General features: G+C 33.4%; 1 protein-coding gene across 2 annotated transcripts; it reads right to left on the bottom strand.

Moving 5' to 3' along the window:
• Positions 1 to 4,983: 4,983 nt before the first annotated feature.
• On the bottom strand, positions 4,984 to 8,813 carry LOC112281957 (uncharacterized). 2 transcript variants are annotated; one of them, XM_024519033.3, is made up of 9 exons: positions 8,521 to 8,813; positions 7,869 to 7,901; positions 7,478 to 7,679; positions 7,207 to 7,306; positions 6,702 to 6,865; positions 6,492 to 6,582; positions 6,170 to 6,370; positions 5,936 to 6,006; positions 4,984 to 5,720 (listed from the first exon to the last, which is right to left on the bottom strand). In XM_024519033.3, the coding sequence occupies exons 3-9, from the start codon at positions 7,561 to 7,563 to the stop codon at positions 5,300 to 5,302; spliced, it is 1,134 nt and encodes a 377-aa protein (XP_024374801.1). In that variant the 5' UTR covers positions 7,564 to 7,679; positions 7,869 to 7,901; positions 8,521 to 8,813; the 3' UTR covers positions 4,984 to 5,299. The 2 variants fall into 2 exon arrangements, with proteins under 2 accessions (XP_024374801.1, XP_024374800.1); XM_024519032.3 differs by having other exon boundaries at positions 8,087 to 8,575.
• Between the last annotated feature and the right edge of the window lie 9,838 nt (positions 8,814 to 18,651).

The following is an 18,651-nucleotide window of genomic DNA, read 5'->3' as shown; positions in this document are numbered from 1 at the left end:
GAGTAATGGCTCCCTGAACATGTAACGAGACGAACGATTTATAGCTCGCAACCCCGATTTCAATTGCGTCGACTAAGCGATCGACAATGGCCTCGATCCGATCCCTCCAAAGCATGCATCGCGCTGATCCGACGCGAGCGATGGCCAACCTATGGTTCAAACTGGAAAGGTTCAAATCTATTCCCAAAGTTCCCAAAGTTCCCATCTGGAAGTTCTCGAAATACGGTGGCTTTATGGTTCGCAGGCCCCATGTCACCCGCGTGGCGGCATGCGATCGTCTGTAGGATACTTTCCATATTTAACGTCAAGGTGCCACGTGTGAGGCTGTGAAGAATAGTTTTCTAATATATATTTAGAACGGAATAAAAAAAAAGAGTTATCGACTCTCCTCGATTGGCTCAGACCTCAACCCAAGCATTCATTCTGAACAAACTGGCATAAAAATACAATTAATGCGTATAAACTCTAAATTAATAATATTTCTGTAAATTCATACATCTCTCTTCTAATATATTAATTTATATATATATATATATGGAATTGTTAAATTGACCCAAGTATTTACTAAATTGACCCACACATCCTAACCATCAGAAAAAAAAAACTTTCCAATACTGGATCTCTAGTGGTTGAAAACTAATGAAAAAATGGTTGGATCCACCACCAATGATGATAGGTGGGTCCATTTGGTAAATGCATGGATCAATTTAGCAATTTATATATATATATATATATATATATATGAATTTAGCAATGTTGTTTGTATGTATGAATGTACATATAAATAAATAAATACATGTGCATACATTAAAAAAAAGAGGTCAATTGATATCAATTAAATTAAAATTTATGGTAAGAAAACTTAAAATTCACATGGAATTATTTTTGTTGATATTTGGATGAACTTTTAAAAATATTTTGAAAATATGATATTTCTTGCTATAAAAAATTATGATTTAAATAGAAATTGGAATTATTTTTTATTCTTTATTTTTGTGAATTTTTGAACATTTTTTTAATACTTATTGTTATTTTTTAACAATGGATTACATTTTTTTTACAATGAATTGCATAGCTTTAGCAAGAACCAAGCAATCTAAGGATAGTACAATGGATTGGTTTTACATAACTTCAAATGATTAGCTTCTGGTAACAATGTATTAAATGTATTTTTGCATCTACTTAAATTTTCATGAATATATTTATATGTTTATATTTACAGTAAAATTTATCATGAAATTATTCTATAAGTTGATGTTTTTGATAGTACATGAAAATAAATTATTTTGAGACAAGATATTCAGAACATGTACCTGTTTTACATAAATAGATTTTTAAAATATTTATTTTGTACATAACACATTTAAGATCATACTTCTATTGAATCATATAGAAATGGTATTGTTATGTTGTTCAAATGAACTTATATGAAAGTAATTTATTAATTAGATCTTCAAACTAAAAGTGTACTTATTCATATGATAATATTTTTTTGTTTTATTTTGTATTCATGAATCATGATGCTTTAGGGGATAAAATAATCCTGAATTAAAAAATAAAATAAAATATTATAGCTGAAATTTGAAAAAATTTACAAATTCTTATAGATCTTAGGTATGGTTAAATAAAAATTATATTGTATTAGTATACAATATTACTTATCATAATAAAAAAAACATTGTAAAAACAAAATTATCTTATTTAAAAAATATAAATAATATAATTAAAATAAACAATGATTTAAGATGTCATAATTTTTTGTGCTTTATCATTTGTAATTATACATTTATAAAATATCAAGTTACAATAGAATTTTAAATATTATTCTATAAATATTAGATTTTTATTTAATAATTATATTTGATAATATTTTATGTATTATGTTTACTTAATTTTTTTAATTATCTTTATGCTATGTACTTAGATAATAATATAATTAATATGTATATTCTAAAAGACAAAAAAATAGTGCCAAAAATAAATTTCAAGAAAAAGACTTTAGTAACAAAATTTGATATAAAATTAGAAAGAAGACAATATTTCTATTGTTTCTAAATTTATATTGGCAAATCTAAGGTATTCTTTATCTTACTTTTTCACTGACATCACAGCAATCATGTCATGTAGAAACTTTTATAATAACTATTAAGACTTATAGAATATTTTAAAAGTTGAAAGAAGATTTTTTAGATACTCCAAATAGACAAGGAAAAATCTTAGGTGATTATGGAGGTCTACAAATGCTTTCAAAAAATTATAGAAGATACTTCAATATATCTATTCTTAGATTTTAGAAACAAAGTAAGAACTAAAGACTTGAACATGGGTGGTAATTAATTTTTTTTTGATACAAATAGAACCTAATATTTAATTCTTAATGTTAGAAAAAAAAACTTTCTTTTTTTGTTGAAATTCATCTATATATATATATATATATATATATATAAACATATTTGTATTGTTTAATATAATACATCTTCATCTTGTATGTATCACAATCATCATCTTTATGCAATCAAAACAAGTGAAGATGCAAAAAGCAAAATTTGGACTTTTTCAAATTTTATATTTAGATATTTATCTCCTAAAGATGTTCAACTTAGATAAAGTGAGTGGAAATGGAACATTATGGATATGGTCATCACTTAAAGGATAGGATTTTGCATGAGCTTGAGACATTGAAGCTTGAGTTGGCAAATGTAAGTTTGACTTGGCCAAAGAAGACACTTGCATTATGGTTGTTAGTGTTCAATAATACTACATGGTTTGTACAGTATTCTATTATCCAACTTCAAAGCTATAATAGTAGCATTAACAAATCACAATACTCAAGTGAGATACATCTCATAGTTTTGGACCTAAAGGCAAATATGTTAATATAATTATAAAGGACGTACATTGGATTCTTAGAGTATGTGTTATTCTCTTGTTACTTGTAACCTTATGTAAGAAAGATTGCAAATTTTGTTTGGATGAAAATAGAATTGATTGGATTTTTTTTTTTTTTTTTTTTTTTTTTTTTCAAATGACTTACTCACATAAAATACATTCAACAACAAAGCTTATCTTAAGCATTATGAAATTAAAGAAGTTGCCGCAATTATTAATTTATCTATCTTAAGTCATTCATTCATTGAATGGCATTAAATATTAGCACATACTTTGATGCATACAATACAAAAGGCAGAGCAAATGAATAATGTTGAAGGATTAAAAACCAAAGATGAAAAGGATAAGGTACTTACATATGAATTGTGCATTTTTGGTAAGATCCATAGGTAGCCTTTTACATAGAAGCATAAGCATACTAGTGGTATTTTAGATGTAATAGTATCCAATCTTGGTTATTTTGATATAATTAGTTTTGGTAGCACTAAATGATTAGCTATGTACATTGATAAATACTTTGATTATTGTGGCCTTGCATTTCTTCAAACAAAAGACTAGATACATGTTACTTATAAGACTTGGAAAACAAAGATACAAAAAAGAATAAAAAAAAAAGTGAAAACTTTTCTCATTGATTAAGGCATTGAATTCTTGAATTATAAGCTTGATTCTCACTTTAAGGTTGAAGGCATTTGACACATGATTATTCCTACTTATACACATGAGATTGTTGGCATGACAAAACATATAATGTGGACTATCATTGAAAGAGTACAAACATTCCTAGACAATGCAAAGCTAGATTGTTAATATTGGGTAATTCCTACCAAGTTTGTGATTTGGATTTGCAATCGCCTTCTACTTGTAAGACTTGGTGGTAAAACACCACATGAAGTTTTCTATAGTAAAAAAACATTATGTTCAATATATTCATTGTTTTGGTTATCCTATTTGGTATCATATATCAAAGGAAAGGAGTCAAAAGCTTGATGTAAAGGCAAAGAAGGATATTTTTGTTAGATATTTAGATGTGATAATAAGATATGAGATTTTCTTACTTAAGGAGAAGAAAACGATTCTTAGCTGAGATGTGATTTGACTTAATAACAAGGATGAGTTGCTTGGTGAGCCACTCAAGAAAAGAATAGAAAAGATAAAGATCATAAAAACAAACTTGGTTTAGAACTTAGTGTTTATGGATGAAACTGAAGAATTATGTGGATTATAGATTGAAGTGGTGGAAGAATCTAATGTTAATGAACTCATGCACTGATTGTGGCTCTCTTGGTGTGGAATTTGATGGAATGGGAAGTAGAGGCACTCGACTAGTGATGTGATATTGCTGCTATTATCGTTGCATATTTTTTGAATATTGTGACATTCAAAAGTGCCTTTTCTCTTGCATCCATTGTACATGTTAGGCCTAGTGTTAAAAATTGTACTACACACAAACAGTGCAGGGTGATTATCATAATTTGTGACAAATTATGCGAGTAGCTCATGGAATTTCAACATCACCGACAAGTCGTGGTAAAAAGATATACATATATTTGTATATATATGTATATATATATATTTGTATATATATTGATGAGGCACCCAGATTTAGGCATATCAATCTACTTATGACAAAGAACAAGTGCTTATTGTGAGAAAGATGAACGAATTGCCAAGTTTGAGGCAGGTCTGGAAAGGTTAGCTGTAAACGAGGCATGAGCATGCTAAGTATAGTGGGGAAAAGTGGAGTTGCTCGGCCTCAGAGTTCGACGTTGGCGCCGTGCTACTAAGTAACAATGGAGGATACCCAAGCTAAAATGGATGGTTTTAGGGGGATTACTTTGCAAGGAGCTGCATCAGAGCACTTTCAGTTATCATGTCTTAATTATTATTTGACACCTCACCGATTGCGTACTCTGTGACGAGAGATTATGAATTAGATAGCAATTTCAGGAGCATCTCAAAAGAAGATGATGCATGTTGACGGGTATTCCAAGGTCATGGTTGAGCTCAGCGACATGAATGGAGGGGCGAAATGTCCATCAGCAAAATTGCACAAGGAAAAAAGACTTACAATTGAACCTAGAAGACAAAGCCTTGAAACATTTTATAGGGGCCTTAGTACTAATTATGCAAAAAGTTTGAAAATGAAAATAAGGTACCTGAGCAGCACCTATGATATGGTTCAGAGCTTGCTGATCGCTACAAGGTCACAGACCTGGAAATAGAACATGAAACCACGAAGGCTCCTGGTTCCCTAATGCCCAGTTCAGGGGGACCATGCACCTGCTTCATCTACAGTGTTTCTCCACCGCTCAGCAGACAGGTTTGAATATAACAGCTGCTCAAATTTAAGAAAAGTCTTATGTTTTCTACTCTAATTGTACGGATATTTCTCTACAAAATTGCGTCACTAAGAGCGTACTTTGGCGTCTACAAGAGCATCACGATAACTGTTATAGAGGTGATCCATCCCAGACTTCAGGGAGACAATGATTCTACCAAACCTCTGGGAAGGGTTCGTGCCACGGATTACATGGTGCTTGTATTTGAAGATATCACCCTGAACTCCTTCCCATAAGCTAAATGGTTGACATGGTTCTGGCAAAGAAACTGGGCCTCGCTCTTCCTCTCTGAGTTTGTTCCGTTTGATGTGGTAGAGTTTGCCAGGAACAACAAGATCGGGTCTCTCCGCAGCCACTGCATTTCTCCTGGCTAATTCACGGATGAGTCCGCCAGCTGTAACAGAGATTGCTTTATCAAAAGTTTTTTCGAGAATACGTCCAAACCTCTTAGCTACCTCCTTCACTGTTCCATCCCTCGAATGCTGATTCCTGAATTCAGTAGACCAAAAGCCACTATCAGGCTTCCAGAAATGTATATAGAGTAAGCTTGAACCACTATATCCGAAACTGCACACCTCATATCCAGAACTGAAGCACTACAGATTTAAGGAAACAGACAGGGCATCAAATCCAAGCTGCAGAGGCATGCGGTTCGATTCTGAATACAAATTGAAAGGACAGAGTAAAGATAACTGAATCCATACTCGGATACATTTTGAATCTCGGAGTGCAATCTCTCAATATTATTTGGATGGAGACGTGGTACGATATCATCCTGCACAATCAATTCCTCCCCTGGAAACTAGATCAAAAATCTTTCATCCCTCCTCCAAAAAGTTCCCAAAGATGGCTGCCCCTTCTTTAAGTTCAAGGAACTTTGTTTCACCTATTTCAGACAAAAGCACCACCTTGGCCTGGGATGTATGAGATGAACAAACCTGCAGAACGACATTGTGAATGTTCTTGTAGCGAGGATGGATGGCTAGTCCTCTATCAACGCAGGGAGCACACCCATAGCCCCAACATTCCACAGCCGTCAGGGGGATGCCAAGGATTGTGGGATCACCGCAAACAAGCATCGTCAAGAGAGAAACAACAGCACCTCCCAGGGAATGCCCCACCATGACGAGCTTGTAACCCTGTTGAACCCACATGAGAACCCAAGCTTTCATAACCTCAATATGACATCAAACAACTGATAACTACAGCATGTGCAAACAACCGAGTTGAACATGTGCACAGCTTCACTCACGCGCATACCGGAAATCGCTCTGTGAGCAGGTGTCTCAGGAAGGACGCCTCTTTGTTCAGAAGATGTCTCGCCGAGTCGAGCATCCCCTTACAGGCAATCCTGTGCAAACGTCAGATTAATAACAAAACCACAGGCATGAAATCGAACGTGACCAAATCCAACCAGAAGTGTGGAAGACGCAGCTTGTAACATTCTCTGACTGCATTACCAGCACTCACCCGTCTTGAAAGGCTTCTGTGTCAGGGACGAAGTCTGTCAACAAATCGGCAGCCTCAAATGACCCACGGATGCTGAGAACCACTAGTCTTCGACTATGAACAACTGCAACGAAGTAGGAAGGCTTCGCGAATCCTGCGTCGGGTGTGAGTTTGAGCAGGAACATCTGGAAGAATCCAACAACAAAACCAAGTTTCAGCCTCCTTTGCACATAATACGCAGTCATAAGTGCTCTTCGAACAATTCCTCCACCAGGTTGCATCTCTGATCCCCGACGAAGTTGACAACAAGCTGTAGAGATGGACTCCAACTTCCAAGTTTCTCTTCGGAAGTGGTTGAAGGAGGGACTGGATCGTGCATATCGGTTGCTTGATGGAGGAGTCAAATTCGTGCCGTAAATAAGATTGATGTGGGAGGTTACACATGCACAATTTTGACAAGACTATGACATTAATATGTAGCATGAACAGGGCATCCAAAGATTTGTGAAGAGTGTTTTTCGTGCACCTCCTCCTTCGGGTCTAGAAGCATTGGTTTTAAAACTTCCTTGAGCTCATATGCAGCAGTTGCGCATTGGTGATAAAACAGCATAGTCCCCAACACAAACCTGCATTCCCAAAAACACAAGTTGTGTCAATCATAAGTAATAAACCGAGTTGAGCTACTTCTTGACTCTGTGATCCTTTACAAACAGGCGGTGATAGTTGATTTGAACCATACGAGCTGGTTGTACACAACACCATGAAATTTCACAACTGCAATCGGGTTTATGATTTACGTGTCAGTGACCACATCACCATCAATTGTATCTTCAGCGCCTTCCGTAGCGTGAACTTTTGCGAGCCTCCGCAGACGAACAGTCATATCAACAAAGGTCCATCTGGTTAATCCGTTAGAGTGCTCAATCAAGTATGACACCAGCGCAACCCCTCGTTTAAATGCACCACATGGCCCTCCATGATAAGATCCACACCGCCCACCTGCAGTCGGCAGTAAAACAAACATCAGCCGCACTGCTTTACCGTATTCGGCCCTATTGCAAAATATCCTTTCAAACCGATTTACAATCATCAACGCCAACATCGATACTGGAGGCTAGCGTATGATATCGACTCGCATTGATGCTCCTGCTCATACAGTAAATGAAAATGACATATAAATGAACTCACATTGCTGCCGGTGCTGCCGCTGTAACAGACCTTCTGCAGACAATGCAATTTTATGTGAGATCCACTTTTGAGTAAAAGCAAAAATACTGCTGATATTTCTGGAATCCTCCTTGACAATGCTTATTCACCTTATGGTTTGGAGTCCCATAAATTTTAACGACCACTTGTAACAAACCGTGCATCATTGCAAACAGTCAGAAGCAAATCATAACAAATACCATCAGTTTGCGGTTCCATTGACGGATCTCCCCTGTTTTCGTAGAAAAAAGAAAAGAAATTGGACTCCCAATCCGACAACTCCAAAATCTCTTCCCCACGAAGACGACCCAGTGTTCAAGATAGTGTACTAAATGCTCTCCCAAACCTTGCCGTCTCCAGAATGGTTGAGCCGCCTCTCTCACAATCCACTTCCCACATGCAGACTTCGTGGTGATGTCAAACTCTAGACGCGAAGACCTAGTCAATGAAACAATGTTGGTGAAGAAGTTGTTCGGTGATGTGATTCGTGGTACCACAATCACCTGGACCAGGCTAACTCTCGATCGGCATACTTGGTGTAATCACGAACCCACACATAGCCAAGACTTAAACGAGACAAACTAAACAGGAAAGCAAAGCGAACTGAGGAGAGAAGCATGATGAGGACATATACCTTGAACGACACTCAAAACAGACCAAATCTATTGCATTAGGGATCAGACCGAAGGGCATGTGACGACGAAATTGCTTTCCAATTGAGCGACTCTCCCTCTCTTGAGCTCCCCCTAGAGTGGCAATGACTCTCTTTTTACAAAGTCCCTCTTGCTTTTAGTCAATCCTGTTGCACTGCGCCACCTTGCACTGCGACCAAGTCCATTTATTCCAGTTGACCAATTCTCACACACTCGGCAGTCGGTAATCCTCGCAGAATTGTGTCGCAGAAACATTCCTACACACTCGGCAGTCGGTAATCCTCGCAGAATTGTGTCGCAGGAAACCTTCCTACATACTCGGCAGTCGGTAATCCTTGCAGAATTGTGTCGCATAAACCTTCCTACTACTGCAGAGCATTAAATGTTTCCTACTGCTGCAGAGCATTAAATGTTGTAGGCTGCGCTCTCCATAATATTTATTGTAGTTTACAGTAAATACTATAACTACAGTATTTGGATTGTAGTTTACAGTAAATACTATAACTACAGTATTTGGAATGTAGTGGAGAGGAACTGTTTATTCTCTCCCCTTCTCTTTTTGTATATATATGACACAACCAAATTAATAGACTTTTGGGTGAAGCTCTCTCTCTCTCTTTAGAAACTCTCTTGTGTATGTGTGTATCACTTACTACTACTCTTGTGTGTGGGTGTATCACTTACTACTACTCTTGTGTGTGGGTGTATTATTTACTACTACTCTTGTGTGTGGGTGTATCACTTACTACTACTCTTGTGTGTGGGTGTATTATTTACTACTACTCTTGTGTGTAGGTGTATTACTTACTACTACTCATGTGTCTTTCTAAACATTCTCAACACGTTATCAGCATGACTCTCTTCTATACACTATCGTAATTTTTTTTTCTCTAGTCTTGACTCTTCAAACTTGTTGTTACTCTTGCTCCTTGTCTGATTCATGATCTTTGCTGCCCTTCTTGTTGGCTCCTCATACACTAGCTGCTTGCTTAGAGCACTTGTTCTACTATGTGCCCTACTTCCTTAGAATACTTGCTCTAGCCCAGCCTCCTTGCTACATCCCACGCCTACTGCTAAACTACTGCCAAATTGCCGCTGTTGCTTGCCACCGATCTTACCGTTGATATTGCCTTGTCATCATCGTTGACCGCTGACTGCCGCCAAATAGCTACCAATCTTGCCACTAATTGCCAACAACCGTTGACCCTGCCATCACCCTGCTTTTGTCGCTACCTTATCGCTATTGTCTTGTCGCCATTGCTGACTATCGCCGCCATCCTATTATTGCTCTATTGCCACAATTCACAACCTCTTTTAAAAAAAAAATAATAATAATAAAATAAATAATTAATATTTTTTGATTTCAAATTTAAATTTATCATTTTATTTGACTTTATATTTTAAGGTACATTTTATTCAACTTTTCTACTTGGTCTTATATTTTCTTTACAGATTTATTTATAATGAGTGCTTCAACATCTTCAACTACTTCTACTATGGTTCCAACTATTACCAATGCATCTCAACATTTTCAAGCTCTTTTATTTCTACCATTGACTATGGATGGAGACAATTATCTATTATGGGCAAAAATGGCAAAAGAAAATTTATTTGCAGAACAACTCTCAGATGCTATTATGTTTGAAGAATCTCCTACAATAAGTATTTCTATTTGTCCTGCTATCCATTGGAAAGTACTTCTTGTCCTTCGTTGTCATCTTATACCTGCATTACAACATCAATATTTGGAAATGGAAGATCCTGCAGAACTTTGGGAGAAGCTTAAATCCAGGTTTGATTATCAAAAGACAATTTTCCTCCCACATACATGTCATAATTGGACACATTTATGTCTTTTGGATTTTTCAAATTTAAATGCTTTCAATAGTGAAATGTATAGTATTGTTTCACAATTACGATTATGTAAACAAAGCATCTTTGAAGAAGAAATGATTGAGAAAACTCTCTTTACATTTCCTCTTGTATCTGCTCTGCTTGCACAACAATACATGAACATGAAATTTCAGAGTCATTCTGATATCATGTCCTATCTACTTCTTGCAGAGAAGCAAAATGAACTACTCTGGGGTTATGTAGAGGCTCATCCTATTGGAACCATAGTTTCAAAATCTCATGCACTTAATATTTCAAAGTCTAAAAAAAAATTATATAAACATGGAAAACATGCTCATAAATATTAGGGTAGTCATAGTTATGACCATTTATACCCATATGGAAAGAATAAACGTTCTACTATTAATTATAGTAAAAAATAAAAATTAGAAATGCGTTCTTATCATAAATGTGGAATGATTGGACATTTGGCACATGTGTTGTTGTGATGTAACATGGATAACAAGTAAAAGGGTGAAGAAAATATCATGTTTTGAGGATCTCACTTCAAAAATATTGTAGCAAATTATCTTGAAAAAATAGATATTAATCAAAGGGTAGAAAAATTAAAGATACTAATGCTGCCTTTTTAGAAAGATAACTTCTACGTACTTTGTAGGGCCATAAATAAGGCAAAACAAGGTAGATTGGAAAAATAAATAGTATACACATCTTAAGGAAGAAGTTAAGAGTAAATTCCAGTAAAAAATACTTAGAAAAACTAGATATTGATACCCGGAGAGGGCCGGTTATGAACTAGCATTGAAATCAGACCCTAAGGCACAAAATCGAGTCTCGACAACAACTCCAAGACTCTTTGGCAGATCGAAGAGTAGAGTTTGATAGAAGATTGGATAGGGTTTCTATGGGTGTTGGTTTTGGGTGATTTAAATTTTTATTGACTTTGTAATAGCTTTACAAAGTCAAGGTTTGTTTCAGATGACTTGGGTATTATGAAATAAAATAGGGTTTATATTTTGGATGATTTCAAAAGTTTTGTCATAGATCTATGGGTGAAATTTAGTGGGTTTATGTTTATAGTTTTGTTCAATATGTGTTGTGAATTTAAGCTCGATCTAACGGTTGAATTGAAGGATATTGAGGTTTAAGTGGGTCAAGGTCTTAGAAAGTAGAATTTTAGGTCTAGTGAGGGTTTTTGAGATTTCTTGCAATCTACTAGTTCGATTGGAATGAAACTTGCGTGAGAGGATATTAGACTTGTTTTTCTATGTGTATGAGAATTTTGAGAATAATCGAACAGTGCAAAAGAGAGATATTGGCTCTGGAGGATTGGCATCAAGATTGGAGAAGGAGGCTAGCCAATACCCGAGCACATTTTTGAGGATATCGTCAATTTGGTAACTCCGATCCTTATCAATTTTTTTGTGCTTGTTTTTAACTTATTTTTTTAGAAGTATACAAAATTTGAGTTAAGATCGACGGTTTATTCATTAGTTATTGAAGTTTAAATCTGTTGTAGGAATTATTAGGATTTGGTTTAGGGTTTAGGATTTGGATTAGAGTTTGATTTAGGGTTTAGGGTTTGGTTAGGGTTTGGATTAGGGTTTAGGGTTTGGATTATGGTTTGATTTAGGGTTTAGGATTTGGATAGGATTTGATTTAGGGTTTAGAATTTGATTAGGGTTTGATTTAGGATTTAGGATTCGAATTAGGGTTTGGATTAGGGTTTGGTTTAGGATTTGGTTAGAGTTTGGTTTAGAATTTAGGATTTGGATTAGGATTTGGTTTAGGATTTAGTTAAGATTTTATTTAGGATTTAGGATTTGGTTTAGGATTTGGTTGGGGTTTGGTTTAAGATTTGTTTAGGATTTGATTTAGGGTTTAGGATTTTATTAGGATTTAAGATTCAATTAGTTTTGGCCTAAAGTTTTAATGAAGTTCAATAGGATTTTAACTAGAATTAAATTAAGATTGAATTGAGATATATTTGAGTGATATTCGTCATGCTTCTAATATTTCTTTAAGAATTCTTATTGTTTGTTTGAAATTTCTTTGAGGTTTTTTTGAATTTGATTAAGCTTGCTTAGTATTATTATAGTCTAATTAGAGCATTATTAGTAGTCTATTAGAATTAGGGTTTTGTTATTGCAATTTCCATTCTTCTTTCCACAGCCAGGTGCCCGGAGCATTCTCAAGTAAGACTTCACGTATTACGATAGTATGCCGTACTTCGGAATATTTTATTAAAATATTCCAAGAAAATAAGAAATTACAAGTTGAGGCTCGTGAAGTTCATACCATAGATGCGTCAATAAATTCAATTGGTGTTGATGACTTTGAAGCTTATATGAATGATAAAACCTCTAATGATGGATCAAATGATGCACTCATTGATTCTGCAACAACACATACTATCCTGTCGGATAGATGATTTTTTCTTGAAAAATCTTCAACTTGGCAAACTAAAAATATGATGACTATGGCTGGAGCAAATGCATTTTGCTTCAAAGAGGGCACAGCGATGATAAAATTACTTGCGGATTCTATCATAAAATATAAACATGCAATATTTGCTCCCTCAGCACTTTGGAATCTGATCAGCTATTAAGATGTACGTATCAATGGTTATCACCTCTCGACTGCCATTTTAAATAGAAAAGAGGTTTTGGTTCTTGCGAAGAATCATAAAGTTGTTGAAAAAGCTTTTGCTATAGAAGATGGTTTATACCAAATTAAAATTTGGCCTCCCATTATATTTAATTTTTTATCATCTATCATAGAGAGTCGTGCTTCTCATTGGCATGGACGATTGAAATATCTAAGATCTACATTATTTAAAAAGATCATTATATATATAACTGGGTACAATTTAAAGCCTGCGAATGTAGACTCTATAGCATTATGTCGTGTATGCATATAAGGTAAGATGATTACTCGACCTTCAATTTGGAAACTCCCACAAGAATACCCACCAATGCTTAAAAGATTGCATGGTGATATTTGTGGTCCTATTAATTCAATATTGAAACTTTTTAGTTATTTTTTGGTCCTTGTTGATGCATCAAGTAAACAATCACATGTTTCATTAATATCAACTTGAAACATGGTGTTTGCCAATCTTATATCTATGATTATTCATTTTCAGGTACATTTTCTTGATTATCCTATGAAAATATTGCATATGGATAATACAAAAGAATTTTGATCAAAGTCTTTTTTGGACCTAAAATTCTATTTTTTGAAACCTTGATCCACTTAAACCTCAATAATCCTCAATTCAACTGTTAGATCGAGCTAAGATTTATAACACTCATCAAGCACAACTATGACCATTAATCTACAAAATTTCACTTGTAGATCTATTAAAAAACTCTTGAAATCACTAGAAATATCAATCCTATTTTATTTCACAAACCCTAAGTCATCCGAAAAAAATCTTGACTTTGTAAAGCTCTTACAAAGTCATAACAACTTCAAATTGTCCAAATCCAATGCTCATAGAAATCTTATCTAGTCTTCTATCAAATTCTACTCTTCAATTTACAAAAGAACCCCAAAGTCATCGTCGAGACTTAGTTTTGTGCCTTTGGGTCTGATTTCAACCCTGATTCATAACCGGCCCTCTCCAAATATCAATATCTAGTTTTTTTAAATAATTTTTATTAGAATTTACTCTTAACTTCCTCCTAAAGATTCTTATATCATTTATTTTTCCAATCTATTTTGTTTTGCCTTATTTATAGCCCTACAAAGTAAGTAGAAGTCACTTTTTTAAAAAGATAATATTACTACTAAAAGTTTTACTACCTCCCTATCTTTTATCCATATTTTTTTACTTTTTCTTTTAACTTGGCTCTTCTATAATAAGATCCATATTATCATCTTTTACCATATAGTCATGTTATAACACAACAACGCCTCCGCTCTTCTTCTCTTAAAATTATTTTACCTCATGAACTTATTTTGAGTCATGTTCCAAATGTATCTCACTTACGAGTATTTGGTTGCCGTGCTTGGATTCCAATACCAAAACCTCAATGGTGTACCATTGGAGCTCATTGACAGGAAGGCATATATGTTGGTTTTAATTCATCAAGAATTATTCGTGTTGTTGATCCATCAACTGACACATTATTACTTGCACGTTTGCAAAATTGCCATTTTGAAGAAAATGTATTTCCATCTCTTCAAAGAGGAGTATCCAATCAACAAAGAAATAAAGTACTTATATTTGAAGCATCAAAAATGTTTACAACAAATCTTGATCCTAGGACATCTTTGGTTGAAACTGAAATTGCTAAGATTTTACATCTAAAACATATCGTAGATGAAATACCTGATGGCTTCAATGATGCATCTAGAATTATAAGAGTTCCTATTAATGAGGCTCAGAATGGTCCTGCTCTGATTGTAGTGCCATTGACTAGAATATCCCAAGTTATAACAACAACAACTAAAAGAACTTGTAGATCAAATAAGCAACCACGTAAGAAGAAAGCTATAAAATTGACTAATCTTGGTATTATTTCTCAAGAAATTGCCACTCATCCTACCGGACCACCAATTCAAGATGATATATCCATATATAATTTACCTTCAATTCTTGTGAAAAACAATCTTAGAATTGGAAGGAATAAGATCAAGTTGAGTAAAGAATTATCTATTCTATATTGTGCTACAAATGATATTTGAGATAGACCATCTATTACGATAGATGAATCATTTGTATGTATGATTATAGAAGTCTTTTCTTATAAAGAAGACAATCCTAAACCTCAAACCATCGAGAAAGCGATGCGTCACTCTGATTGGTCAAAATGAAAAACTGCTATTGAGAAAGAGTATGCTTCTTTGCGTAAGGAGAAAGTCTTTGGTCCAATCATAGACACTCTTATATCTCATCCTGTAGGATATAAGATAGTATTAATATGCAAGCAAGAAGCTCGGGGTCAAATAATCCACTATAAAGCTCGTCTTGTTGCTCAAAGATTTATTCAATGATTTGGTATTGATTATAAATCCACATATTCTTTAGTCATAGATTCAATTAAATTTTGATATATTATTAGAATGGTAATTCATGCCACCCTTGAGATGCATCTAATGGATGTGATAACTGCATATCTATATGGTTCTCTTGATGCAAATATTTATATGAAAGTTCCACCTGGTTTAGAAATAAAACTCCAAATAGACCTCTTCCAGGATAATATTGTGGTATTAAATTATGTAAGGCCTTGTATGATTTAAAACAATCCTAACACATGTAGTATCAATGTCTTTGAAATTATTTAATTACACATAAGTTTGTAAGTAATCTACTAATTCCTTCTTTATTTATCAAACGAGATAAAATTGGTTTTGTGATCATCGCTGTATATGTTAATGATCTTAACTTAGTGGGCACTAAATTTGCATGTTTTGTAGCTACTAACCTACTTATACATGAATTTGAGATGAAAATGCTAGGAAAAACAACTTTCTGTATTGGTCTTCAGATTATGCATCTCACAGATGGTAGCATTTTTCTCTACTAACTAACGTATATTAGACAAAATTTGGAGAGACTCAATATGATTGATGTTTATTCATTGTCCTTATCAATGGTTGGATGTGGTCATGATGGTCATGATCCATATCATCCATGCTAGGAGGAGGAGGAAATATTAGGAGATTAATATTCATACCTCATAGCGATTGGAGCACTTTTATATTTGACTACATGTATAAGATCAGATATTACATTTGTAATTAGTGTTCTTGCAAGACATAGTACATGTCCAACATTACGACATTGGAATGGCATCAAACATTTATTATGTTATTTAAAAGGTATTGAAGATTTGGGATTGTACTACACACAATCTGCAGATCCAAAATTACTTAGATATTGTGATGCGGGATATAAATCTGATACCGCAATAGCTAAATCTCAAACAAGATATATATTTTTAAGACATGGAGTTACAATATCATGGAAATTAGTAAAACAAACAATAACTGCAACTTCATCCAACTATGCAAAAATTATTGACTTACATGAAGCATCTCGAGAATGTATTTGGTTGCAATCAATTGATAAATTCATTCAAACAACCTATGGATTTTCATATGATGATTTTCCAACTATCTTGCATGAAGACAATAGTGCTTGTATTGCACAGATGTAAGTTGGTTTTATTAAAGTTGATCTGACAAAGCATATTGATTCAAAGTACTTTAGTAATATCCATGACTTGATTACTAATCAAGCACTTATAATTAAGAAAATTCAATTGCAATTGCTGATGGATTTCTAGGAACAGAGGAAGAGAACAAAGGGAAACCAAGGGAGTCGGCAGGTTGAAAACTCAAAATCCATTCTTCATTGAACTCACAATCATCCATATTCTACCTCTTCATTGAGCCTACAGTGATTCACATTCATATGAATGTTGAAGTTTATTTAGAATCTGCCTCTCAATCCCAATTTTTAACCATCACTCTTTCTTCAAAGAAAACACAACAACACTCAAAGTATGTCATACCTTTGTTTCCAAGAAGAATTTTAGTAACTCAAAAAATTTATTCCTTAATTTTTTCTCAAATATAGATATTTTATAAACAATGATTTATCATTGATTATTATCTTTGTACAAGAAATAAAATATAGATTGGTAAAATTTTAGTTTATTTCATTCTTGTAATAGATATTCAATTTTTACATACTCTTTTAAAATGATTTTAAAATTTTATTAACATATTTTTATATTATAAATTAAAAAAACTCATTTAAATAATTTTTCTATTAAAATATTATTTGGATAGATAAGATTATATAAGTTTATTTTTTAAAAAATTATTTTATAAATTGTAAAATATTTTCTACGAGCACTATGTATTAAAGTATTTTTACAATGAAAACAAATATAAAAACCATAATAATGTAGTCATAAAAACCACCAATAAAATGAATCTTTATTATATAATATTCCTTGCAAGGCTACTTGTTCTGCCACATCCTTGTGCTTCCCTACTTGTACCACCAACTTCCTTTGAGCTCCTCTCCTTGCCTCTCCCTTCCTTCCTCTACTTCCCTCTTCTCTCTCTCTTATGCATTTCTCCCAATACTCCTTTATTGTTGTCATATAGGTCGTTTAATGATTAAAAGGTAGGTATCTTATATATATTTTGCCTATCTTAAGTATACAATTAGATTGATGTTAGTTTTAATTCATGTACTTCTTTGTATTAGTAGAAGACTGGCCATTAGATTAATAATTGGGAAGGTTTGGTGGTGAAAATTACGATAAAGATAGAATAGACAACATGTGGTGGCTTCTCATCTTAGAAACAACTAAGAGACATCTTAGAGAAATCTTGGTGAAATCTTGATAATATTTTTGAGGTATCAAGGTGACTTGAGAAAATGAAGAAAGGCACAAAGGGCACTATTATTATATCTTTTGTTTTGATTAATAAAGAAGGCAGATTTTGGATCGTAGATTGGAGTCTAATGTCATTGATTGGAGTCTTTGATTAGAAGAAGTTTTTGAAATAGTATTTAAGACAAGTTTATCTACTTTTACAAAAAATTTGAGGGCAAAAACTGATTAGGTCAAAAAGAAACAATGTGCCAAAGTAAAGAGGGTCTACCAAAATTTCAAATTAAGGATAGTAACTTTGAGGAGTCAAAACTTGATGTCTATTAGAGCTATGGTTATATAAATTATAATATAATTATATTTTTAAATTAAAAATATAATTAAAAAAATTATATTATTATAACATTTAATTTAAGAGATATGCATAAAAGAATAATTAGATATAAGATTGTGAGGGAAGAATAGTAAACAAAAAGTTAACTTAAGAATTTTTCTTGCTAAATATGATTTGATTTATTAAAAACTTTAAAAATTAGAGCATAAAAAGTAGATAGGTTATATAATATATTGTAAAAGGTTCTAAATAATTTCAATGATTTTATATAGAATTATATAAGTTCAAAGTGAGATAGGTCAAATTAGATGCAAGTGAGGGCTTTGGATGGTAACTTAATACAAATAAGTGCAAAAAAAATGATTGAAAATAAGACATATATAAGCAATAAAGATCACCATAACAATAAGCTTTGTACTTTTTTTGACTAATAATAAACTTCTCAATATCAAATTTCCAATACATCTTATAATAACTAAGATTCAATTGGAAGATCTAACAACTAAGATTTCTTAAGTTAATCAATTGAATAGAGAGGTTTTTGCAACATGCAATGAAAA

The sequence above is a fragment of the Physcomitrium patens genome, chromosome 4 (genome assembly GCF_059467195.1).
Source record: "Physcomitrium patens ecotype Gransden chromosome 4, ASM5946719v1, whole genome shotgun sequence".
NCBI lineage: Eukaryota > Viridiplantae > Streptophyta > Bryopsida > Funariales > Funariaceae > Physcomitrium > Physcomitrium patens.
The sequence above is the reverse complement of the archived record's forward strand: the minus strand, read 5'-3'. Positions and strand labels throughout refer to the sequence as shown.

Coding starts and splice junctions, on each gene's coding strand:
- LOC112281957 (XM_024519032.3), bottom strand. Junction 7,680..7,868: donor GCGGCAGCACCGGCAGCAAT/GTGAGTTCATTT, acceptor TGCCGACTGCAG/GTGGGCGGTGTGGATCTTAT. Junction 5,721..5,935: donor GAGATTCAAAATGTATCCGA/GTATGGATTCAG, acceptor TACTGAATTCAG/GAATCAGCATTCGAGGGATG.